This window comes from Boleophthalmus pectinirostris, unplaced genomic scaffold (assembly GCF_026225935.1).
Source record: "Boleophthalmus pectinirostris isolate CB_2022bp ecotype Guang Dong unplaced genomic scaffold, ASM2622593v1 HiC_scaffold_13, whole genome shotgun sequence".
In the NCBI taxonomy this organism is placed as follows: domain Eukaryota; kingdom Metazoa; phylum Chordata; class Actinopteri; order Gobiiformes; family Gobiidae; genus Boleophthalmus; species Boleophthalmus pectinirostris.
This window is the reverse complement of record NW_026571036.1, coordinates 6,168,545-6,196,340: the sequence shown is the minus strand read 5'-3', so window position 1 is coordinate 6,196,340 and position 27,796 is coordinate 6,168,545. Positions and strand designations below refer to the sequence as shown.

The 27,796-nt window shown below is 40.3% G+C and overlaps 1 protein-coding gene across 1 annotated transcript; it reads right to left on the bottom strand.

The window, feature by feature from the left end:
• Positions 1-4,038: 4,038 nt before the first annotated feature.
• LOC110164344 (zinc finger protein 436-like) lies at positions 4,039-22,643 on the bottom strand. The gene is made up of 5 exons (XM_020929373.2): positions 22,432-22,643; positions 12,268-12,409; positions 8,936-9,045; positions 7,877-8,033; positions 4,039-7,040 (listed from the first exon to the last, which is right to left on the bottom strand). The coding sequence occupies exons 1-5, from the start codon at positions 22,586-22,588 to the stop codon at positions 5,810-5,812; spliced, it is 1,797 nt and encodes a 598-aa protein (XP_020785032.2). The 5' UTR covers positions 22,589-22,643; the 3' UTR covers positions 4,039-5,809.
• Between the last annotated feature and the right edge of the window lie 5,153 nt (positions 22,644-27,796).

The following is a 27,796-nucleotide window of genomic DNA, read 5'->3' as shown; positions in this document are numbered from 1 at the left end:
ACGATGACGCGGCAGCTACACCTATGATGCGTTTGAAGTAGCAGAAAGCGCTTCACATTTTTTTCTTTTCAACATTCAATTGAACCAGCAACATTGGAACAAAATAGTCAATAAAATAATTATGTGTCATGTGTCAGAACTGTATATTGCAGACCTACATGCAGATCGTGACAATGCGACCCAAAAAAAAAAAAAAAAATGCGACCCGGTCTTTGAAAAACAATGGTTTAAAACACAGTGGAGCACTTGCTGTTTCAATACATGACATCACAAGGTGGAACAGAGTGTTTTTTGTTTGTCTGAGAGAAGAACTCAGGATAAATCTGCAGGTTTGTGTGAGTGAAACAAAACACAACTCCAGGTAACGGTTTTTGTGATGAGGAAAAACGAAACATGTGGAAAAAGTCCTCAAAGTGTCTGTAACGAAAAGCTGAAACGCACAAATAAACATCAGGATTTGTTGAGTCTTAATCCAGTTTCATAATCTGAAGTCAATTTCACTAAACCCAGGAGGAATGTATCTGTGAAAACGAGTTAGATTTCACCAGGATTATTCGGTTTGTGCTCAGTGACGGGACAAATACCGTGAAAATATATTTATAGAACACTGAAAACCTGCATTAAACGGTATTTTGTAACATATTTTGATACACGGTCCAATCAGAGTTCTGTATTCTGAACGCTTATACACACATTTGCGTATAAATTTTAATGTAAAGACACAACAGAGCATTAAAAAACAGCTTTATATTTGTTTCACGTTTTGTTCTGCATTTCATATCACTAATTAGAGAATGAAAAATCACACGTGCGCTCGAATCCGTGTTTCATTTGTTCATTCGTTTTTCAAAATAATCTTTTAAACCATTATTTCCCACAGACTGGGTCAAGACCCTCAGGTGAGTCGCAAGACATTTATTTTTGGTTCGCCTTGTCACGATCTGCATGTCGGTCCAAATAGGCTCCTTATGGATCCTTTTATTGTTGGTTCAATTATCAGTGTTTCCCACAGCAATTTATAGTTGATTTATTTAATGAGACAGGGACAGCACACAATTTTTACATTAACCTTTGCAGGAGAGATGCTTTGTACCAGGTTGTAGCACCATGGATTGATTGTATTTAATTGACCTTAGCTAGTAACTAGGGTGACCAATAGGGTTATAACTTTTTGAACTTTTTTTCCAAAATCAAAGTCCTGCATCATGATTGGATGAACTTTTTGGTATAACTGAAGAAACCAAACTCCATTTTCAACACTCTTTTAAAAAAGTCCCCCTGAAACAAAAAAATATTAAATACACATTACAGCCAATGAAATGAAATGTGAAACTGTGCTAAGTTCTCATAAGGTCCGTTACAAGTCAATTTCACTGAAAATGGATCAATAAGTTGTACTGCCGTCATGATATGCTGGAGTTTCAGTTTCTATTCTTGTTTTCACTTTATAAGCCATTCGATTCATCGTTGCGAACAACACTGACAATCATCATTTTTGGACTTTTAGTGCCTATTTTATATGATCTTTACCCTGATTATGTGTTTTGTTCCTGTGTTATTAAAGAGAAAATTGTCTTGATTGACATGATTGAACAGATATTAACCTTCTAACAGTTTTATTCTGGTTGTTGGTCGGCTTTACCAAAACTTCATTTTGAGTCTGGGGGGACTTTTTTCAAAAATATGACCAACTGAAGGTCAGTTCCTTTCATTACTAGCAAAAGTTCATCAAAATATGATACAGGGTATAGAGGTTGTAAAAAAGTTATAACACTAGTGACCAAACGTACGTTTTTCCCCGAACATGTCTGTTTTTTGCAGCCTGTCCTGGGCGTTCGGGTTTTTTTTTTTTTAAGTGATGGAAATGTCCAGAGATCCGGTCGCCGAGGTCCCCGCCTTCGACCGCCGCCCGGATCTTCTTGTCCGGGTTTTCATGATCTTTCATTGGGGCCATTAAATTGAGCGACTCTCGTAGCTCTCTGTGCATCAGAAGGAGCGAGCAGACACAAACAGTCGGTCAGTCTGCACCATTCTGAAGCACAAATGTGCATTTAACGATGACTTGTTCAAGAAATTCCCTGTTTTCCGTCCCGGTCGAGACAAGTGTGAGGTCATGTGCACGGTTTGCGAGGTGAGAGTAGCTCAATGTCGAGGCCCCACCCCCCTCATCCCCGGTGAGGTGTCCGGGTTTTCACAAACGGAAATATCGCCACCCTACTAGTAACTGTTCTTCCTGGAGACCTGTAGCGTGTTTTGGGTTGATAGTTCGAGCCCCCGCCTTGACCACGTCCCTCCTAACCACGTGAATCCTCGCAGAACTACGGTCATCGCACATCCTCACATTTTCCCCGTGCAAGGAATCTCCACTGGGAAACACCGATTACTGATTTTCATTGTTTAAAACTACTAATTTCACTCAGTCAACAATAAATTATCCTCATTAATGTTCAATAATGCTCAAATCCACTTTTATTTTGTGATTTACGAATAATGTCTGTTGACTTGGATCGCGAAGGTTTGTGACTTTTAAAATAAAAATGGGTCCCTAGAAAAAAATAGTTTAAAACAGTCCCAAACTTGTCTAATTTCGACAGGTTTTGGTCCTTGTTTACATCATGTGTGTCATATCTGATATCCAACCAGAAAGTAAAATTATAACCAAAATCACAAAACTAGAAAAGACAACGCAATTATTTTATTTTATATTTTTTGTAAAATCTGAACTGCGTTTTAGTGAAATGAGTACCGTAGTCTAACCTGTCATATGCACTTTAACATACCCAGGAGCTTAAAGACGCATTGTGTAACTTTTCCGGTGGAGGGTCCGTCAAACGCTTTTCTCCGTGGACATGTTTTTGCTTTGTCTGGAATGTTTCACAGTATGGCATTAAACGTTTCTACTGTACCTTCACGGAGACCAAACCAGACCAAGTTTCAGGTCAGATCTGTGGGGAATGTTTGTTTTTCACGGTATTTTTGCGCTTTAAAACCGTCTGTAATTGAATAAATGTAAGTTAGAGCTGTTTAAAGTCACACTGTGGAACATTCTAAGCAGAGCAATGACGTATCCATAGAAACAAACAGGTGACGCACCTTAAACGAAAACTTACACAGTGCACCTTTAACAGATGATTGACAAAAATGGGATAAATAAATAAAAAAATAATAATAATATGAATTTTAAGGGTTACACCTTTTTATGGACCGTCAAAGGATAGACAATAAAAATATTTTCAGGATAATTAAATTGCAAGATTCGAAAAAAAATCTTTTACAACACATCAAACATTAGAAAGAAAAGAAAATGTACCCAGTTGTACAACCGCTTACACTTCAGGCTATTCATGTTTTTAGAATAATTCAATCTCTTCATCTTAATCTTTCTAAACCCCCAGAAAGGAGGCAGGTGCTGGAGGGTCAGGTCCAGAGGGACGGTCTACAGAGGCAATTAAATTTAAGAGCGGGTATTACACTTCTATGAGGTATTACCGTATTTTTCGGACTATAAGGCGCACTTTTTTTCATGGTTTGGGTGTTTCCTGCGACTTATATATTAAAATATTCACACTGAAGCGTCGAGAGGTTCTAGTCTTGTGTGTGAGTATCTGCTGCTCCTGTTCCTCCTGTACCACTGTCACTTTGCTCTACTGCGCATGTCTCCTGCAGTAAGAGCCTCTGTCCTGCTGCAAGTGGAGCAGCAGAAAGAAAGTTTGGAGTGAGTCAGAAACTTGTGAGGGACTGGCGGCTTCACGACAATCGGGAGGATATGTGAAGAATCCCTCAGTCGTCCAGGTAGAATCCATGACGAGGAGAAAATTCAGTTTGTCGACTGGACAAAAGGTAGTTTGGTTGAAGACGTTTCGCAGCTCATCCAAGATGCTTCTCCAGTTCTGGTCAGACGCTGGTGGACACTTCCTTATATCTGTCTGCAGGGAGGAGCTAACTACAATTAAACTACTATGAAACTAACACACCTACTTGTTTACAGTTTCTGTTAGTTAGTTCAGCCTATTGACCTGTACTGGGTGTGGGGTCAAATTAGACACCTTCTATCTCCTATTTACAACTCCATCCTCAAACCTAATTCAAAACAAACAACAGGTGTATCCAGGTCAGGTCCAGAGGTGTGGAAGCTCCATTATGGCCATGAATTGTTCTGCTAATTAGACCCCACACCCTGTACAGGTCAATAGGCCGAACTAACAAACAGAAACTGTAAAAAAGTAGGTGTGTTGGTTTCAGTGTAGTTATTTCCTCCCTGCAGACAGATATAAGGAAGTGTCCACCAGCGTCTGACCAGAACTGAAGAAGCAGCTTGGATGATCTGCGAAACATCTTCAACCAAACTTTTGTCCAGTCGACAAACTGAATTTTCTCCACGACAATCGGGAGGACGCACCATGAAACTTTCCTGAAGTCACTGGATGGATGGACAAAGTCTGAACTTCAGTGACACCGAAACCATCCTGTCGGGATTCAGAAAAGTCGACATAATTCTAACTGGAACTGATGCTGTGTCTGATGACAGCGACACAGAAGAGGAAGAGGCGCTCTGTTTACCTCTGGAGGTCATGGAGTTTCTCAAAAATGACACCGAGGATGAAGAATTGAATGGATTTAGTGATTTGGAGTGAGATGGAGAGTTTGTTAAACTTGTTCTGTTCTGTTGTTTATGTTATAGTTTATCTGAAGAACTGTTCATATGTGACGTTAACAGTCTGTTGTTCTCTCTTCTATTGTTTTTACTAGAACTTGACTTTTAAGATGAAATGTCAGTTCCTGGTCTCTGATTTTATAAAATACATTTCTCGAAAAAAGTGAGACTTATATGTTTTTTCTTTTACATCCCATATTTTTTGGCTGGTCCTACTTATACTCTGGAGAGACTTGTAGTCCGAAAAATACGTTACATCCCGCTAATGAAACTACTGCACATTACAGGTTTGTAAAGTCGTTGTGCTGAGTTTTATATCACATTTTTGTATATTTATGTAGAACTGTCAAGTGGGAGCATGAGACATAGACTTGTGAGTCGAGTATTGCACAGAATCTTAAAGGTAATCATAAAGGTGGGTGGTATAATACCGAGGGTGACCACATTTTCAAAATAAAAAAAACAGGACATCCCTGGTGGTTGGTAATAATAAAATCGTGAAACAAGTGCGTAATTCAGCAATAATGTGAGTCAGTACAGTCACATTTTCTTTGTGTTTTGGTCACTTTTAAGCAGCTTTTCTGTATTTTACCTAAACAAATGACAATTTATGCCTCTCTTTACTGTTGGCAGGGATCAGATTAGTGAAAAATAAGGACATCTGGGACATTTCTTGTATAAAACTATGACAAATCAGCAGTTTTGGATAAATCTGCTGGGACAGGGGACACAGGGCTCAAAACTAGGACTGTCCCGGGTAAATAGAAACATCTGGTCACCCTGATAATACCCCTAAAGTAATAAATATAAAGTTATGGACGGGGTTATGGTGATAGTTTGTGCCTCTGGATCTGACAATCTAACACCAACCCAGAAGATTCTTAGGTCGGATTGGAATTGTCCACTTGGATGCACGGGCTGGACTCGTCGATTCATCTCATTAGGGTTAATAGTTCCATTAAAATTGTGTTAAGGCATTTCTCCTTCTCTGTCTTTCTCTCCACGGACTGCAGCTGACCTGTTCATACAAGCAGCAAGTATAAAATTCAATACATTATAAATATTCAGTCAAAGAAAAGAAAAGGCAGAATCTTTCGAAGAGATTCCGCTACAGAATTCTGAGCCAGTTCTAAACGGAGTAAAGTGTTGAACCCTTCAGTCGTTCTGCTGGGTCTGGTCTTGTTTCGTGTGTTCTTCAGTCTCGTTCTGCTCGTCGCTAGAGTGAGTCCTGTGTTCTTCAGCCATGTTGTCTTCAGCCTGATCGTCTGTGAGAGGTTGTGCGCGTTCTTCAGTCTGGTCTTGTGTGTGAGGTTCTGGTTGTTCTTCAGCCTGTTCTTCTGTCAGAGGTTCTGCGTGCTCTTCAGTCTCGTTCTGTTCGGCCTCCTCCTGTGTGTGAGTCCTCATGTGTCTCTTGAGTTTAGAGTTTTCATTAAAGCTTTTATTACAGCTTGAACAGCTGTAAGGTTTCTCTCCTGTGTGAGTCCTTAAGTGTCTTCTGAGGTTACAGCGCTTCCTAAAGCCTTTACTACACACTGAACAGCTGTAGGGGTACTCGTCTGCACAGATTTGACTGTGTTCATCCAGAATACTCTGTTCAGCAAAGGTTTTATTACAGGTCAAACACCTGTAGGGCATCTCTCCCGCGTGACCTTTCAGGTGTCTTTTCCATTCAGATTTCTGTGTAAATCCTCTTTTGCAGAAGGAACAGCTGAAAGGTCTTTCTCCCAGGTGTTTCCTCTTGTGGTCGTCTAAAGTACCCTTCTGGGTAAATGTTCTCTCACAAATGGAACAGCTGTAAGGTCTCTCCCCTGTGTGTCGCCTCATGTGTCGGTTTAGATTCGAGCCTCCAGTGAAGCCTAAATCACAGAAGGGACACCTGAAAGGTTTTTCCCCTGTATGTATCCTCATATGTACATCTAACACACTCTTATGGGCAAAGGTTTTGTCACATTCTGAACAGCTGTAAGGTCTCTCTCCTGTGTGAGATCTTATATGCTTTGTAAGGCTGGAGGAGTGAGTAAAGTCTTTCTGACAGATTGGACAGATGTACGGTTTCTCTCCCGTGTGAACAGTTATGTGCATCTGTAAATGCTGTTTTCTTCCAAACGTCTTCATACAAAAAGAGCACTGGAACTTCTTCCCCTCTGCTCCTTCAGCTGTTCCGGAGCCGTCTCCGTTGTTCACAGGAGCGCTGGCGGGCATCTGGACCTGGTTGAAGTGGTCTCCTTCAGCCTCGGTCTCCATCTGTGCAGCCAAACTGAGCGGAGGCCTGGACTCGTCTTCATTGTCTGAAGACTTGTCCGTATCTCCCTCAGTGTCTGAGCTCATGTCCTCCGCCTGTGTGAGCGACAGTTCTCTCTTCACAATCACCGACGCAGGGACAGGCCTGAAAAGTCAATTCAAAACAAAAGAAAATTAGTACAACAGTCAATCAGATATCCCGATGTAGAAAACCAGCTAACCCTCTGCTTTAAGCTGAAGCAGTTTGTATTTCAGTCTCTCTCAAGCCCCATGTCCACTGCACCATTTTGTTTCATCTTATAAGATTATTGGACGCCACACTACACGACACGAGGAGTTTAAATGTTACGACAGCTCAAACACACTGTGATGGTGCACACATCAGTCATGGAAAAGACCAGAGTTTGTTGGAGTGAACAGAAGGCTCTAGTCTCTGTGGTAACGTCTCTGTAATTGTAGTGTTGGCTGAGGGTAGAGCTACACGCCAGTAATGTTTTTGCATTTGTAAAAGTTAGAAAATGAAAGGGAGTCAGTGAAAGACGGTCCTGTTCACTGCAGAGTCCGCTTGTGTTTACTGTTGTGTCTACTCTCTGTTTATATCAGTGGCAGCTTGTCTTGGTCGTATGCCAGTTCCCCCTAGCAACCGGTTTGATTGACAGCACTGCTAAGCGCCCACCCTGTGCCAAACCAGCAGTTCTGGCAGGAATGGGCGTTACCTTCAACAGCCTCGCTCCTCCAGCTCGGCTCCCAGCTCAGCTCTATAACCACTAACACGTACGCTTGGTTTAATTTGTCATTATGGGTCACATCACACAGACAGATTTCCCTCATTATCAGACGATCACAGGCGGCCAGTGAACACCCGCCTTAAAATATTACTACACATGTGAGTAAAATAATGTCTCCAGTTCGAAAAACATATTTGTCTCAGTATTAGTGAGTAAAAACTGAAGTTACAAGCGTTAAGTGTTTGAGTCTTACACTGGCAGCGGCTCTTCCTCCTGTTTGATGATCCGCTCCTCTGCCTCGTCCAGCTCCTCTGACTCTTCTGGCTCCTCTTTAATCTGTGCAGTCTCTGGGATGTCCTCCTCGTTCAGACTGGGACCAGGACCAGGGCTCAGCGGGGGAATCTGGACATCTGCATGAGACATGCACAGAGGTGGGAACTTGGGGGTGTGGTCTGGAGTAGAGAGACGTTTCCTGGAGGATTCTCTCTTTTAAACACAACTGATGTAAGTGGAGTCACAGTTCAGCTTTAACAGAGGCATTATTTTACTTACAGGGCATTCTATTTCATCCCTCCTGAGCGCCAGAGGGCAGTGCTTAAACTAGGGCTGTCGCAATAACTGCAAAAATGAATCCCCGCGGTGCACGTTGAGCCACCGCAATCACCGCATGTGACCAACGTGACCCGACCCAGAGACCTGCACCCACCCGGACCCGTGATGACTCACACACAAATTAACAGCATTTTAACTGTAGCAGCCATCAGAATACAAACAGAAATGTTACGATTTCAAGAACTGCAATCACAAAATGAAATGAAACGGTTACACTTTCTTCAGTTCAAATACAAATGCACAGGCGCAACTCAGCTGTCAAAAATCCATCATCACTTCACAGGCTTCGCAGGACTAAACCAGGACTAAACCAGGACTAAACCAGGACTCCAGGACACACTGTTGACTCGTGTAGACTGTCAGGGGACCGCAGGCAAAAGAACCGGCGTAGAGTTCTGTGCCCCACAGATGCAAGTACAGATGTTGCCCGATCGCGTTTTGCAGACACCCTGCTCCGTGTGTTCGAGGTTCACCCTCTCTTAAGTCCGTGGGTGTCCGACCTGGTGCAGGAATCTGACCTGACCTGCCACAGTGAGAGCTGCAGAGATGCTGCAGCACTTGTTCTAAAGCCAAATGTTACTTCTCCCACTATACACTATATCCGCGCAACAACCAAGGTAGAAATTCCGCAGGAGAAATTCCCTAACCGCAACAGCCCTAGATGAAGGTAACTCCTTCCAAAGAGTAACTGTTTACTTACAGGTGAAGGGAATCTCTCCAGACTGAACTCTAATCTGCATGGGTAAATGCTGCTGAAGCAGAGACGACTCTCCTCTGTTGTCATAGTAACCTCTGGGCATTCGGACAGGCCTGGAAAACAACATCACAAACACAAATTCAGTGAATGCAGTTTAGTCAGTCCAAGAGTCAGAACATATTTATTATCTCCACAGTCTCCACATCAGGGCTGTGCAAAAATATCAAAATATCAATATATCATATCGTTTCATGTAATGATACAGTATCGATATCGTGGGCTGCTGTATCGATATATCGCCAAGAGTATTTATTGATATATTTTACGAAATTATTTTGTTACAGAGATACAGTTTTGTTCCTTGTTGGAGGAAGGAAACTTTTATGTAACACATTTGACATTTTCACTGTTTTGATGATTAAAATGTTTGTGTTTCATATTTTGTTTCATGTTTATTTTTTATTGAACTGTATTGAATCAACTTGAAATATATTGTATTGAATCCTATCGAATTGAAAGTTCACTGTATCGAGATATGCATCGAATCAGCAACTTCTTAATGATACTCAGCCCTACTCTACAGTCTCCACATTTATTTCCTTGACTTCACATCTAAATTTGATTAAAGATAATGAGCTGACTGGAGGTTAAAAAGGTGCGCAGTGTGGAGCTGGAAAAAAGCTCTCAAAATAACGAGGATCTTACACAGAAACACGTCTGTACAGTAAACAACAAGTAAAGAACAAGTTCATAGGAAAAAAAGGAAGACCAACACTGCCACCTGCTGTTCTACTGTAATTTCCCCACTGTGGGACAAATAAAGTTTGATCTGAAACTGTCCGGTCTCTCCCAAAACTCCAGAACTCGCTCCGTGATTTCTCCTCTCCGCTGCTGTTCACAGAAATCCTTTAATCCTAATGAAGTAATTAGTCAACCAATACAAACTGATTAACGGCCGGCTGCACACAGGAGGATTTTAAAACCTTCCTCCAGTTTCAGATTTGACACGAAGTGAGCAGAGAACATTTGTCTCACACGAGCAAAGCGCAAGAGCAGTAATGTAATCAAATACAACGGCACATGTGACACGAAAGAAAGAGTTTATAAAGGCCGCAGGAGTCTTCACACTGTGATCTGAAGAACGGATCCTGTTACGTTTATTCTAGCAGTGAAGATAAATCTAAAAATTAAACATACATGTACATATGTTTGTGTTCTCTGTAGGGATGGGCATGATTAATCGATTAATCGATAATTGATCATTAAGAATTTCGTCGATTACGTTAATTTTAATCGACAAAACGAATGTAGGTTGCTGTGTGAAGCGTGACCAAACAGGGGTCTGTACATGTGTCTCTCTGCACTCAGAAGGAGCGAGCAAACACAAACAGTCGGTCAGTCTGCAGCGTACCGAAGCACAAATGTGTATTTAACAATGACTTCTACAAGAAAGTCCACGCTTTCCGTTGCGTTGGGGACAAGTGGGAGTCCATGTGCACAGTGTACAAAGCAGCACATATGTTCCGGTGTCCAGTGGGAAAAAGTTTTACCAGGTGAGAGTCGCTCAATGTCGATGACGAGGCCCCGCCCCCCTCCCCCCGTATGATGTCCTGGTTTTGACAAACGCAAATCTGGTCACACTAACCTGTATTCCACTGAGTCATGTCTTTTAATCCGACAGAAATTGACCACATCAGCGACACAAGAGCTGTAGTTTTATCTTAGCTGAGTTTATGCAAATTAGCGATGCAGTTTAAGTTTCGTTTCTGTGAGAGTTGCACAAAACTGAATTAAACACATTAATAATTAATAATGTCAAACGGGCTGATGTGGCTCTAGAGTCGTTACGGTTTATATGTCGTAAAGTTGAATTTATTTATGCAGATTAGTAGTGCAGATAGTAATAATAATGATGATCATTTTAATATAAAAACGTTAATGATTAATCGATAATCGATCGTCAATTCTTCCGACGATCGATAAAGAAAATTTCATCGAATGCCCATCCCTAGTTCTCTGCTGTTTCTCCAGTTAAAGAGATGTCACTAGACAGCAGGTGTGTGGTGCATCTGGGCTGCTCTGATCTTAAATAACCTGTATGTTAGATATTGATGGTTTGAGGTTCCGGTCGCCGGAGCCTTTCTATGTGGAGTTTGCATGTTCTCCCTGTGTCTGAGCGAGCTTCCTCCAGGTTTCCCATTCAAAAAAAAAACATGTTCATGTGTAGGTCACTGCTCCTGACAGATGCAGAGAAAGAATTTCCCACACGAGAGATCAGTAAAGAATATCATGACATAAAATATATGTATAAAGTAGGGATGGGCATTCGATGAAATTTTCTTAATCGATCGTCGGAAGAATTAACGATCGATTATCGATTAATCATTAACATTTTTATATTAAAATGATCATCATTATTATTACTATCTGCACTACTAATCTGCATAAATAAATTCAACTTTACGACATATAAACCGTAACGACTCTAGAGCCACATCAGCCCGTTTGACATTATTAATTATTAATGTGTTTAATTCAGTTTTGTGCAACTCTCACAGAAACAAAACTTAAACCGCATCGCTAATTTGCATAAACTAAGCAAAGATAAAAATACAGCTCTTGTGTCGCTGATGATTCAGGTGAATACAGGTTAGTGTGACCATATTTGCGTTTGTCAAAACCAGGACACCGTACGGGGGGAGGGAGGTGTGGACTCGTCATCGACATTGAGCGACTCTCACCTGGAAAAACTTTTTCCCACTGGACACCGACACATATGTGCTGCTTTATACACTGTGCACATGGACTCACACTTGTCCCGACCGGAACGGAAAGTGTGGAATTTCTTGTACAAATCATCGTTAAATACACATTTGTGCTTCATCACGCTGCAGACTGACCGACTGTTTGTGTCTCGCTCCTTCTGATGCAGAGACACATGTACAGACCCCTGTTTGGTCACGCTAAGCACAGCAACATAGAATCGGTTTGTCGATTAAAATTAACGTAATCGATGAAATTCTTAATGATCAATTATCGATTAATCGACTAATCATGCCCATCCCTAGTATAAAGTACTGCAGTCTTTTACGTCTATTTTAACAAACAAAAAAAAAGGCATTTGGGCAGAATTTCTTTAAAAACCCTTTGCCACCTAACTAAACATGATGATTTTTCTGACTGGTTACAATTTCAAACTTATTAACATCCCCATGGAGTTTAGTGTTGGCTGTAATTTGTGTAGAAATGTGAGGAAAGAGTTGTAATTGTTGAAATCCCGTGTGACTAGAACTAACCTGACTATACAATGTCAGAGTAAAGTATTTGACTCTTACACTGGCAGCGGCTCTGGTTCTGGTTCTAGCTCTGGCTCCAGTTTAAAGCTCAGTTCCTCTTCCTCCTCGGGCTCCTCTTTAACCTGTGGAGGCTCCGAAAACGCGTGGTTCAGACTGGGACTCAGGGAGGGCATCTGGACACCTGCAGGAGACAATGGGTGAAATACAGTAAACCAGGATTACACTCGTACCACGCAGTAACTCTTTTCAAAGTAGTGTTGCACAAATCAGCATTTATTTGTGATTAAGCCATTAAATCATGACACATTCTGAAGTGTGATATATTGCTGAAGTAAATATAGACCACCATAATAATATAAATAAATCTGTGTATCATTCGTTCATTCATTTTCCAATATAAAACCAAAAATTTGTCATCTGTCCTCTCCAAAATAAAAATAAAAAACACATATGAATGAAGATAACGATTTGTTTTTTCATTTTTCAATTTTGTGTTTAAGTGAATAATGGAAAAAATTGGTAAGAGCCGTTTCCCGTTTTTGTGGCTTAAACTGCGATCCTGGACTTTTGCGCCGCATACGGACTGAAACAGGACTAAAACAGGACTGAACAGGTCTAAACCAGGTCTAAACCAGAACTGAACGAGGACTAAACCCGGTCTGAGTCCCGGTCTGAGTCCCGGTCTGAGTCCCGGTCTGAGTCCCGGTCTGGTCCTGGTTTCTTGATCACCTACGTGGGTGCACGTCCAGGCCAGTCCTGACACTCTTGGTTCAGTCCTGGTTCAGTCCTGGTTCAGTCCTGGTTCAGTCCTGGTTCAGTCCTGGTTCAGTCCTGGTTTAGAACTGAGACCGGGACCGAGACCGGGACCGAGACCGGGACCGAGACCGGGACCGAGACCGGGACCGAGACCGGGACTGGGACCGAGACTGGTTTAGACCTGGTTTAGAGCTGGTTCGGAACTGAGACCAGGACCGGGACAGGGACGAAGACCAGGACCGAGACCAGGAGTGAGACCAGGACTGAGACTGGAACTGAGACTAGGACTGAGACTGGTTTAGACCTGGTTTAAAGCTGGTTCAGTCCTGGTTTAGTCCTAGTTAGGTCCTGGTTCAGTCTTGGTTTAGTCCTGGTTCAGTCCTGGTTTAGAACTGAGACCGGGACCGAGACCAGGACCAAGACCGGGACCGAGACTGGGACCGAGACTGGTTTAGACCTGGTTTAGAGCTGGTTCAGAACTGAGACCAGGACCGGGACCGGGACGAAGACCAGGACCGGGACCGGGACGAAGACCAGGAGTGAGACCAGGAGTGAGACCAGATCTGAGACTGGAACTGAGACTAGGACTGAGACTGGTTTAGACCTGGTTTAAAGCTGGTTCAGTCTGGTTTAGTCCTAGTTCAGTCCTGGTTCAGTTCAGCATCGCAGTTTAAGTCACGGAAACAAGAAACAGCCATTATCCATCTTCCAGTATTCACGAAAAATGTAAAATCAAAAAATAAAAAACATTATCTGTTTTTGCATTTTGGTTTTGTAGACAAATAATGAAGAATATATTTTTAAAATTTTCTTATTTTTGGTTTTATTTTGAAAAACGAATGAACGACTGATACACGAATTTAAATACAACAATATTGTGGAAAAAAAACATGAGTTGCAATAAATAAATAACAGTATGCAACGGTTAAGTCATGATTTAGTCTCTATAAATGAGTCATCGAAGTTCATAATTCAACCTTCTGCAGCTCAAGCCTCATCATTAGGTCTGGAATTCCCTCATGATTCAATACGATACATGGCTCATGATATGGAGATACGTGTGATAATCGATATGTTGCCCATGATACTCTGTGATATACTGTTGTTTTTTAAGACCCAAATACTCTACAATTTACCAGCAACATTTCTTTGTTAAACCACGACCTGTGGAAAAAGGCATAAACAAGTTTTTCACTAACGCCGGACGTACACTGTGCAATATTTTCAATCATTTCACTCAGCTCCAGCTCAAACTGTACGACCAAATCACAGGGTTTAAAAGTTCACAGCTCACGATTCATGTTCTCACACTATACGGATGACTTCAACTGAACGAAACCCTCACGAGAGGCGACTGGATTTCAAACAGGTCTGATATTCTTGTGACCTACAACTGCAGATTGGGAGCTGGTCATGAGGTATTAATCGTTACCCCGTGCAGGGTCATTCCACGCCAAACCTCCGAATGCCTCCACTCGACCATCTCAGATTTGACTGAAACAATTCTAGGAGGTTCCCGCACTTTCCAGTAGGAAAAGATACAAATTTTAGCTCCCAACTCCTAAAAAATATTTTGTCAACTACCCCCTGACCTGTTTTCCGAGGAGGCACTTTCAGATTACTGTATCTAAAAAACTATTTAAGGTTGGTCCGTCAAATTTTCAAGGGTTAAAATTTGGCAAATGTACTTGTAGAATCTGGACTTTTGATTTATCACAGATTTCTGGGGGCTTGAATTTGATCGAAAATTCTAATCTTCAAATCTGAGGGCGTCTTTGAAGGACTGTGGAAAGTGAAATTTCAAAGACGGAGGTTTGATATTGAACATAAACCTTCCCACACACGCCGCTGTGGACTTTGTGTTTTAAAAGTGACCCTCTGTGATGAACGCTCTAGAACACAGGTGTCAAACATAAGGCCCGGGGGCCGAATGCGGCCCTCCAAGACCTTTAATCTGGCCCTCTGCTGATTTTCTACTAAAATATTTTAATTATAGTTTCTATTAAAATATTGGTAATTTTCTGCGGTGCTTAGCATAGTGGCTCCTCCCACCAGAGCAGCACAAATGAAGACTTGCCTTTTTCCCAACGCTCTTAAAGGACGATCGTTTTTACCTCATCAGCAAAATGTCAAAAATGAGAAAAGTGGAGCCAAGTGCAGGATTTTCCAAGAAAAACTGACTTATTCCTATTTGCATACAAGTTAATGTTAAAACATTGTGTTGAAATTGCATTTTTCCTAAAGTTTCAGGTTGTTCATAATATTATAATGTTTTGTAAAAGAAAGAGTTCATCAATTAAAAAAAAAAAAATTCTGTAATAGATTTGTGTTTCTCTGCACAAATATTTGAATTTATTGTTATTTTTGGGGTTTATATGACATGAGTTTTCTGATCCGGCCCCTTTGGGATCAAAGTCGGTTGGATACGGCCCCCGAACCAAAATGAGTTTGACACCCCTGCACTAGAAGATAGTGTTCAAAATGTAAAGAAAATACATTTGGTGCCATCTTTACCATGTTATACTAAAAAAAATGACAGCACCCACCAACACAAAATGGACTGTTTTAGAAAGACAAGATGTCTGTTTTTAACATATCCAAAATTTGTGGCGTTCTGCCTCTCTGAATTTTTGACAATGACTTCTCACTTCTTTCGAAAGATTAAGCCAAAACTTGGCCCGATCCCAGAAACAGTTACACAAGTGAAAAATCGTCTCAGCAAGGGCCAAAAATCACACAGTGTACGACCGTCTTAAGTAAGCAACCAAATTGTAGTGTGGTCGCACAAAAATGCCAAAAGATACCAAAAACACTCGTGATTCAAGCAAGCTGGAGATTATAATAATTAAATAAAAAACCCGGTTTGAGCTCAGTGACCAAAAAGCACAGTACGGAGTCATGCTGTGGAGTTGTGAAAACACAGAAATGATCAGGGCAAAACCACTAACCAACAGTGTTTAGCAGGGATGTAACGATATCCAAATCTCACGGTACAATATTATCACGATATGCATCTCACTGTACGAAATTTACTGTGATATTTTGGAGAGGCTGATATAATTGCAGATTTTTTGCTTGTAAAATACCTTGAAAAGATTTTGGTGTGAATTATTTCCGTCATAATCCCAAGAATTCAAGTCAAAAACATATTTCTTCATGTTGTCTGCACTAAAATGAATCATGGGATATGTAGTTTCCGAAGTTTATAAGATGTTGCTACTAAAAAAAACATGTCTTTAAGATAAGAAACTTGCGATTCAATATATTGTGACAGCCCATGATATTATTGTGAGACTTTTGACGATACGATATCACGATATTTTGGTTGTTGTTACATCCTTAGTGTTTACTAGGATGCACACCATAGCCATACACAGTGTTGGGAAGGTGACTTTTAAAATGTATTCCCCTACAGATTACAGACCCCAAAATGTAGTTTGTAATGTAATCCATTAAATTACTTAAAGTGAGTAACGTAATCTGAATACTTTGGATTACTTGATTTGCTGTAGAGAAGCAAAGACGAGGAAATCTTCACATAAGATTTTTGTCTGCTAAAAGAAAATGAAAAGCCCAGACTTTACTGAACCAAATTAAAAATATTATTGATAGAAGAGGAGGAAACACATCCACGCAGCATGATTTAGTCCTGTTAAATCCTGGTTTAGACCTGTTTTAGTCCTGGTTTAGACCTGTTTTAGTCCTGGTTTAGTCCTGTTTTAGACCTGGTTTTAGTCCTGGTTTAGATCTAGTTTAGACCTGGTTTTAGTCCTGGTTTTAGATCTAGTTTAGACCTGGTTTAGATCTAGTTTAGTCCTGGTTTTAGTCCTGGTTTAGTCCTGGTTTAGATCTAGTTTAGATCTGGTTTTAGTCCTGGTTTTACCTGGTTTTAGTCCTGGTTTAGATCTGGTTTTAGTCTTGGTTTAGTCCTGTTTTAGACCTGGTTTTAGTCCTGGTTTAGATCTATATTAGATCTGGTTTTAGTCCTTGTTTAGTCCTGGTTTTAGTCCTGGTTTAGTCCTTGTTTAGACCTGGTTTAGATCTAGTTAAGACCTGGTTTTAGTCTTGGTTTAGTGTCCAGCAATGAGTGGAATTACCAAAAAAAAAAAAAAAAAAAAAAAAAGATATAGCCCAAATGTGAAAACAGGAAAATACCGCCATGTAATCCATTTATTTCAGCAAAGTAACTGAAATCCAATTACCACTCACTGAAACAGTAACTGTAACTGAATACAGTTACTCATAATTTGTACTCTGATTACGTAACTCCGGTACTTGTAATCTGTTACTCCGCAACACTGGCCATACACAGATGTGTGTAATGTAATGAGTATTCTTCCCAGGTTATTTACATTATCTACAGGCACAGTCATAGTCACGGTCATAAACAATTTTTAAACGTGCCACAAAAAGCGTACATCACAAACACGAGGAGAATCATATGGAAATTTAAATGTGTGTTATTATTATTTGTGAAATGTGGCGCAATACTTCAGATTCATGATTTTTAAAGCACAGGAAGCCGTAGATAAAATCCACAGGAAGCAGAGTCACTATCTGCAGCTTCACCCCCGATCTGTGCGCTGTAAGAACGTAAACAGACACGACTACTTTTTGCTTGGGCGTCCGTCACCTGCTTGTTTCCATGGAGATGTTATTGCTCTGCCTGGAAAGTTCCACAGTCCACTAAACAGCTCTACCTCACTGAATCACAAGTGGTTTTACAGCTCGAAAATACACACAGACCTGACCTGTAAATTGGTCTTTTCAGTCTCCATGAAGATAAGATGACAAAGACAGACAAAGCAATAACACCTCCACCAGAAAAGTTACACAATGCACCTTTAAAAACTTGACTAAACTGAATTAACAGCGACGTTTTGTAGACTGGGTGTCATTATTTGCCGAGGACACAATGTACGGATAATAAAATGTTCAGCTTTACAAGAGGCGAGTAATAAAGTCTTCGCGTTATTTTCGCCGTTTCCTGAGTTTGCCTGTTGCACCTCTGTGTCCGTCCCCCCGCCTGCCCCCGACGCTCTGTTTTATTGGCCGTTGCCGTGGTGATATTTTAGTGTTATGACCTGAAAGTGCAGCTCAGAGTCGCACTGACATGACACACTTACACAAACACACACACACACACACACAAAGCTACGAGGAGCACGGCTGTTGAAATGATCCCGACTGAAACTGTGTCATTTCTACTTGACACCGTTTTGTCGTCCCATCCCTGTGGAGCGGTGCATTGTGGGACCTGCAGCTTGATATACGATATTCCACTTCAAATTAACTCTTTGTAAATAACACAGAGGGGAAAAGATCGTGCGTCACAAGATCTCCTGAGGCAAAATTGCCAATTTCCAAAAAGTTTGTCCTATATATTTTTCAACTTAGATTGGAAAATACAGTCGTCGCTCACCATCTTTCTTTCCTTCGTGTTTTGCGGATTTTTTTTAAAGCAATTTTGCATTCTTTTTTTGTTTTGTTGTTACAGACCTTTAATCCACGACCTTTAATCTGGACCTCGGCTGATTTTCTACTAAACTATATTTTAATAGAAAATATAATTAAAATAACATATCAGCGTCTCCAGCGTCTCTGTACGTGGCCCCTCCCACCAGAGCAGCACAAATGAAGACTTGTCTCTTTCCAAACGCTCTTAAATGGACGATCGTTTTGACTGTTGACCGTGACACCCTCATCAGAAAAATGTCAAAAATGAGAAAAGTGGACATCGAGTGCAGGATTTTCCATGAAAAATTGACTTATTCCTGTTTGCAAACAAGTTCATGTTAAAACATTGCGTTGAAATTGTATTTTTCTTAAAGTTTCAGGTTGTTCATAATATTATATTTTGTAAAAGAAAGAGTTCATCAATTAAAAAAGATTTCTGTAATAGATTTGTGTTTCTCTGCACAAATATTTGAACTTATTGTTATTTTTGGGGTTTATATGACATGAGTTTTCTGATCCGGCCCCTTTGGGATCAAAGTCGGTTGGATACGGTCCCCGGACCAAAATGAGTTTGACACCGCTGCTGTAGACCATTGTCGATCAATCTAGTCTGTACCGTGTCTCCTGTTCAGTACAGAATGTGTTCAGCTTGACAAATTTACATAAATGTTCGAACTCTAGCGGTGTGATTCTGAAGTGCTGTATGTTTGCAAGTTTTCTCCCCGACAAAACCCACAATGTCGGCGAAACGTTCTGCACCGACAAAACCTCCTGCGGCCGCACCAAAAGTCAGAGGAAGACGCAAACCATCGCACAAATATTTGGACTTCTAGACATGCTGAAGGAAGAGAGAAGTTACGTGGCTCTAGGGCTCCATTTACGGAATAAATTCATCTTCGGTTCATTAAGTCAAGGAGGAAAATAACATAAGGACGAAGTCTCATAATATCGTGGGCTGTCACAACATATCGAATCACAAGTTCCTTTGGTCAAATACATGGTTTTACAGTAGCAACATCTTATAAACATCGGGAACTACATATCCCATGATTCATTTCAGCACAGACAACATGAAGAAACATGTTTTTACTTGAATTCTTGGGATTATGATGGAAATAATTCACACCAAAATCTTGTCAAGGTATTTTAAAAACAAAAAAACTGTCCCATCTACAATTAGATCAGCCTCTTTAAAATATCGCAACAAATTTCATACCGTGAGATTTGGATATCGTTGCATTCCTAGTAAACACTGTCGGTTTGTCTGTACTGGTTTTGCCCTGATGATTTCTGTTTTTCACAACGCCCACACACTCCACAGCGTGACATCGTATTATACTTTTTAGTCACTGAGATCAAACCGAGGGGAAATTCATAAATTTTTTTACATTTGATTACAATCTACAGCCTGATTGGATCGGAAGTGTTTTTGGTATCTTTTGGCAGCAGTAACTTCTAAGAGTACTTTTTGGTATGTTTTACTAGATTATTTTGTTACAGTGCTACAGTTTTGTTGCTTGATTAGAGGAAGGAAACTCCTTTTTGCAACACATTTGACATTTTGTTTTGATGATTAAAGTGTTTGTGTTTCATATGAACTTTGCACAAGAAGTGGTTTAACAAAGAGTTTTAGTATCACAGCCATGACTTTATTTTTTATTGAACCATATTGAATCGATTTGAAATATATCGTATCGAATCAAAAGTGCACTGTATCGAGATATGTATCGTATCGGCAACTTCTGAATGATACCCACAGGACACACTAGAGCTTCAGTGATTTGATTGCTCAGATTCATGGCTCTACACATAAATCAATAGATACAAAACCTCGGCACTTTCAGTAATATTATTATTAGTAATTATACTATTACTAATATTAATGTTTTATTACTAGTCTCCAGTCTTTTTCCTCCGGTGAGCTCCTTTACGAAACAAAACTGCCAGAGAGCTACTCATTTTAGCCGCTGCAAGAAATTGAGACGATTATAAGAAAGAGGGTGAGCCTTTGGGTACAGTTAGACGCCTATAAAACATAAACCTTTGTCCATTTATTAGTGCACATTTTTATTATTTATGTATTTATTATATGTTATTTATTTATAAGGGCTTCAAAATGATACATGTACAGTAGTAACAGGCGTGTAATTAACCAAATTTTTGTTACTGAGCACAATGGTGTAATTCAGAATTCCCTTGGCGCCTTACTTACTTGGAAGGGGGTGGAGAGATACTGATAGCTCCCGAGCTACAGGTTTGGAGGCTCGTGTATTAAACTCATCTATCACGAAGGAGACAAGCAGGTTCACGGCTCAACGCTACAATTCAGATCTGTAGAGGATTGGCCCTATTCACAGAAGAAATTACTGTATTTTTGAGCGATAGAAACACCCGTAATGAATAAATGCTAGATGGAAATGTTTAATATCATACCATGGAAGATTCCAGGCAAAGCAATAACATCTCCATGGAGACAAGTAGGTAGCGGACCCTCGATCAAAAAAGTTGCGCAGTGCACCTTTAATTGAGTGCAATATTTACGACAGTGCAGTGAGTTTTGTAGTCTTGGGTGTCCCAGACTTTTTTTTTTTAAGTCTTGCACTAGTATTTAAGTACCTATTTATTTAGTACTCTGTCTTTTTTTTTTTTTTTTTTTTGTACTGCACTGTAAGTGTCCCACGTGCATGTTTGCACTGGAGGGTGAGTTACTTTTAATCTCATTGCGCACGTGTATTAGGGGTGTAACGGTGCATGTATTCATGCCAAACCGTTTCGGTACGGGACGTTCGGTTTGGCGAAGGGCTGCGCACGAGTGAGTTTGTGCAATTTGTGTGTGTTTATTTGTGGACAAGTTTTTTTTTTTTTTCTGGCTAAAAATATGAAGACTGAGTAAAACTTCATGGTGGAACTGTTAGTGCTGCGTTTTACTTTTTGAAAAGTTTTGTTTACTGTTTACGAGGATATAAAAAAAAGTAATATTTCATACATTTATTGCTTGGTTGAGAATATTTTATTTAACTTTTTAGAATTACTAAGCAGCACTTTGCAATTATTTTTTTTCCCATTTGTATAATGTTAAAACAAATTGTTGGTTTAATAAAAACACAAATAAACAACAAGCAAACGGTTTTGCATTTTGTTCCCAAACTGTACCAAAAATTAACCAAACCGAAGTACATACTGAACCGTGATTTTTGTGTATCGTTACACCCCTAACGTGTATAGTGTGGACTGTACATATGTATACTGACAATAAAAGGCATTCTATCTATAAAAGTGCTACAACAGTGACAGACCCTAAATTTGTGTCCCTAAAGATTCTCAGAGGGTCCCCATGGTTCCTAAAAGGACCCAAACTAGACTAAATGAATTATAATGAATGATGACATACCTGCATGTGTCTATTTTAGACAACACATGTTGGTTTATAACATCTTTCTTAACCATAATAAAAAAATTCCTGATGAGACTATCTCGTCAGGTAGCTGCGGGATGTTTTGGTCGCCAGTGCCAACGCAACAACTGGTAAAAACAGAGGTCAGTGGAGGAAAAATGTTGGAGACATCAGACAGACAGACAGCTCAGAAGTGATGAGTCTGCCTTTTCCCCCAAACTTAACCAAACCCTCACCTTTACCACGACTTCTTTAACCTAAAACACACAATAAAACACACTCCCCGCCGTTATCCTGGACTGATTTTAGGGTGAAATGAGCGGTTTTCCATGACAAAGTGACCGAACAGGCCTCCCTCCTTTTGCCCGTGGTCTACCTGCGCTCTGCCCACCGCTTTGTTGCGCTTTTCCCATCGCTCCAGAAGAAAAAAGAAACGCGATCGCCCCAAAATGTAACCTCATCTCCTGCAAAAACCCTCCTGACCACTGTCGAGATGCGAGCCGTGCAGTTTAACCGTGAAAAACAGTGGAAAAACAGGCCTGGCGCTCGCGGAGTTAGCATCCATACCGACACACCGACACCACGCAGGCGCTCACCCGCTTTGTGCAGCTCGGATCGCGGACGCAGGAGAACCGAGTCGAGGAGGCGTTGTTTCCTCTGGTTCTGGCTCTCCCGGGACCGGCACAGCTCCTCGTCGTAGTCCGCAGTGAGCCGCTGGTTCATGAGAGCTCGCAGTACCGTGTCTCTGGACATTTTCGCAGGTTTTTTTTGCAGCGTTAGCTCCGACAGAACGTAGCCCTGACCTGTTGCTGCGCGTCCCATTGACTTCCGGTGTTCCTGAGGTGCGTGTGCGCATGCGCCCAGATACCTAATCAAAAGGAGCTCATTAAACTTTAATTAACATCTGTAATTGTCCAATGAGTGCTTCTCTAAGCTCGTGAGGAGACGACATATTATTATTTTCACGAGTCAACACGTAAAAAATAGATTTAATTACTTGGGATGTAACAATAACCGAAAAATCGTGATATCTTATCATCAAAAGTCTCACAATAATATCGTCGGCTGTTACGATATATTGAATTATAAGTTTCTTTGCTTAAATGTGTGGTTTTATAGAAGCAACAGCTTATAAACACTGGGAACTACATATCACATGATTAATTTCAGCGCAAACAACATGAAGAAATATGTTTTTGACGTGAATCTTTGGGTTTATGATGGAAATAATTCACGGCCAAAATCTTCTCAAGGTATTTTAAAAGCAAAAAAGTGTCTCATCTACAGTTACATTAGCCTCTTTAAAATATTGCAATAAATATCGTATCGTGAGATACATATCGTGATAATATTGTACCGTGAGATTTTAATATCGTTACAACCCTAGGAACTACATATCCCATGATTCATTTCAGCGCAGACATGAAGAAAAATGTTTTTGACGTGAATTCTTGGGATTATGATGGAAATAATTCACACCAAAATCTTGTCAAGGGATTTTAAAAGCAAAAAAGTGTCTCATCTACAGTTACATTAGCCTCTTTAAAATACAGTATCGCAATAAATATCGTACCGTGAAGATGTATATCGTGATAATATCGTACCCTGACCTGTTGCTGCACGTCCCATTGACTTCCAGTGTTCCTGAGGTGCGTGTGCGCATGCGCCCCGATACCTAATCAAAAGGAGCTCATTAAACTTTAATTAAACACTTAACATCTGTAATTGTCCAATGAGTGCTTCCCTAAGCTTGTGAGGAGAAGACATATTATTATTTTCACGAGTCAACAAATAAAAAATAGATGTAATTACTCGGAATGTAACAATAACCAAAATATCGTCATATGGTAACGTCAAAAGTCTCACAATATATCGAATTATAACTTTCTTTGCTTAAATGCATGGTTTTATAGAAGCAACAGCTTAAAAACATTGGGAACTACATATCCCATGATTCATTTCAGCGCAAACAACATGAAGAAATATGTTTTTGACGTGAATCTTTGGGATTATGACGGAAATAATTCACACCAAAGTCTTGTCAAGGTATTTTAAAAGAAAAAAAGTGTCCAATCTTACAATTATCAGCCTCTTCAAAATATCGCAATAAATATCGTACCGTGAAATGAATATTGTGATAATATTGTACTGTGAAATTTGGATATTGTTACATCCCTAGTAATTATACCTCAAATCTCCTATTCCCCCCCAAAACTGAAAATGTTAAATAGTGTGTACACATGTAAAAAGTTTTTACGCTCAAAATGTAATATCGAAACAGAAGACCATCTCTTTTTCATGTGTCTATTAAAATATGTTCTGGGATATTTTCAGCTCTTTGGCTCATAACATAACAATTTGGGTATTTACTTTTTGGAGGAATTTGGAGATGTACTAGAGGTACAAAGATCAAAGTGTTGTTGTTGTTTCATTCACAAATGTAAATATGATTACACCAAACCCTGATGGCCATTTATATATATATATATATATATATATATATATGGAAGATAATTATACTGATGAATTTGGTAAATGTACATTTTTGAGGATTTTAATGACAATGAATTTGAGCATTTTTAGAAGATAAAGATTCATTTTAAATCTTGTATTTATGGAAATTAGAATAAATGAATATTGATTGTTTTAAATGTTTAATGATGAAATGGATTGTGATTATTATAAGGAGATACTTTTACTGATTAAATATTGTTGTTAGAGTTGGCCTGATGTAAAATGCATTTTGTACTTGTCCGAGGACTGCAGATGGAAAGGAGCTTGTATCTAAATCTTTTCCCTCTTAGATGAATGTTTTCTGTGTCCTGTCCTTGTTTTAAATAAATAAATCACATTTAAAAATCACAACTAAACCTGTGTCTCCAGAGATTTCACCTGCAGACAGAGTTTGTCTCATTCTCAGTACATGGACAGACCTCATGTGAAAGCTCAGATTGAATGAATGAAAGTGTGAAAGTGATTTTTAAAACTCACTTGTAGTTTTGTAAGCAGACCAACAGAGGGCAGTGTAGACCAGTGATTTACCCATGGATCTATTAAAACATCTGTCCTGCCCCTTTTCTTCTTCTTTTCTTTTTTTTATTTTATTAAATACTATTACAATATTATTAACAAATAAAAAAAACACTATTATAATATTATTAACTATAAATAAAATGCAGTCTCAAGCTACAGTTTTTCACCCATTCACACACAAACTCACTGGGAGAATGAGGGGGGTTAAGTGTCTTGCCCAAGGACACAACAACAGCACCAAAAACCTGTGAGTCAGTGGAATCAGCCCCGAACATGATTCAAAAGTCCAACTTTTGGATCAGTGGACAAACACTCAACCAACTCAGCAACTGTTGCAGCTACAACTTAGATTTAAGTCATATTTAACCAGGGTTGTGCAAAAATATCAAAATATTGATATATCGTATCGTTTAATGTGATGATACAGTATCGATATCGTGGGTTGCTCTATCGATATATCGCCAAGAATATTTATTCATGTGTTTTACTAAAATATTTAGTTATAGTGCTACAGTTTTGTTGCTTGTTTATCCATCCGTCCATTTTCTTCTGCTTCTCTGGGGCCGGATCACAGGGGCTGCAGTCTAAACAGGGACTCCCAGACTTCCCTCACCCCAGACACTTCCTTCAGCTCCTCCAGCGGAACCCCGAGGTGTTCCCAGGCCAGCACAGAGACATAATCCGTCCAGATTGTCCTGGGTCTTCCTCGACACCTCCCGAGGGAGACGCCCACGAGGCACCAGAACAGATGCCCGAGCCTCAGCTGCTCCTCTCGACTTGGAGGAGCAGCGGCTCTACTCCGAGCTCCTCCCGTGTGACTGAGCTTCTCACTCTATCTCTAAGGGAGCGCCCAGCCACCCTGCGGAGGAAACTCATTTTGGCCGCTTGAATCCACGGTCGAAATGAGCGATGTTGTTTGTTTAGTGCAAAGAAACTTGTTTATGCGACACATTTGACATTTTCACTGTTTTGATTCAAATGGGTACATTTAATATGAACATTGCACAAGAAGTGGTTTAACAAAGACTTTTATTATCACAGCCATGATTTAACCTTTATTTTTATTGAACCACATCAAATTGATTTGAAATATATCGTATCAAATCGAAAGCTCACTGTATCGAGATATGTATCGTATCGGCAACTTCTTAATGATACCCAGCCCTATATTTAACCATATGCCATTTGTGTTTTGTTTGTTTGTTTGCTTTTTTCATTTGTGTTTAAAGAAAATTAAAAATATATATTCTCAATCTCTGCTCTCGTATTGGCTGATATCAGGTATGTGCAGATTTTTCGGTATTAATAAGAGAAAAAGCTGCATCTCTCACTCTATCACCAAATTTAGTATCACAATGTTTCGATATTTTTGCTCAGCTCTATAAACTCCACTCCCCGCGCCGTATTTCACCACTGTTATCTTTCATAATCTATATTCCATAAGAAGGATCTGGGAGTATGACACACTTGCGGTTTGGAGGGGAAATCCGCGCTCTCTTGTCCAAACACGTCCACAAAGCTCACCTTCATGACGGGCTGAGACGCGGGGAGCCCGGGCGTCACCCAGGGGCACCCACCCGCGTCTGCCCCAACAAAGTGCCCTGTGTCTGGGCGTCCCTCGGCTGACGGGCCTGAGCCGGGACCGGGAGATGGATCGCCCCCTTAACCATGGACCATCGCTCACATCTGGTTTGCATCAGGCCGAGGTGAGACGGGGTAAGGGAGGCAGGTTTTCAGAGGGAGACGGAGGTTTTTTAGAGTTGTAATTTTAGTTGGGTTAAATCGGGGATGGCAGGGGTTGGGTTGGTGGAGGCTCGCTGTCTCGATACCAGAGGTTAGAGTTGTCAGAAGTACAGAAAATCAGATACTTATCGATAATAAGGAGACAAGAATCCAAACTAAATACTCGTTTAGATGTCTTGATAAAAAAAAAAAAAAAGTCTCATTCACAGGACTGTCCTACAAAGGCAAAACCTGAACTCTCCAGAGAAAAATTACTACAAAGTTTCAGTTTTATCCAGACAAAAATTATAACAGGGGTCCCAAAATTTGACATCTATTTGCTATAATTTACCCAAACTACAAGCACAGTCTTTTAACCATCTCCTCAAGTGAAAAACCTGGGCGTCATTTTTTGACTCTGAGCTGACTTTTATACCACACATTAAGAACATTACAAGAATTATTTTTTATCACCTAAAAAACATAGCCAGAGTCCGCCCCATTCTCTCTCGGGCCAACACGGAGACGCTGATGCTTTTATCACCAGTCCAATAGACGACTGTAACGCCCTGCTCTCTGCTCTTCCCAAAAAGAGTATTTAGGGTTTGCAATTATTACAAAATTCAGCAGCACGTGGACCAGAGGGCGGGACCACATTACACCGGTTTTAAAATCACTGCATTGGCTCCCTGTGAGTTTCAGGATCGATTTTAAAGTTCTTTTACTGGTTTTTAAATGTCTTAATGGTCTTGGGCCTTCTTATCTTTCAGAACTGCTTTTACCCTCCTTTTGCTCCTTCCGAGCAGCAGCTCCTTTCATTCCCAAAGTCAGGACACACACTCACGGAGAGGAGGCGTCTTTTCAGTACTACGACGTAAGTTTGTGGATCTGCAGCCGGAGGAGCTCAGGGCTGCAGAGAACGTTTATGTTTTTAAGACTAGGCTCATGACCCACCTTTTTAACTTTTGAATGAAATCTTAAACTTTGACTTGTTTTTATTGTATACATTTTATTATATTTATTTATTTTAGGTATATTTTGTAGGATTTCCAATGTTTCCTCTGTAGGAAACACAACACTCTGCATCAGGAGCGGGGGTGCCTGGGCTTCATCTCTCCCCTTGGCCCTGTGGTGGTTCCTGGTGGTGGTGGACGTCTCTCTGCTCCTGGTGTAGACGGCTCCTCTGATGGTGTTTTGTCAACTGCT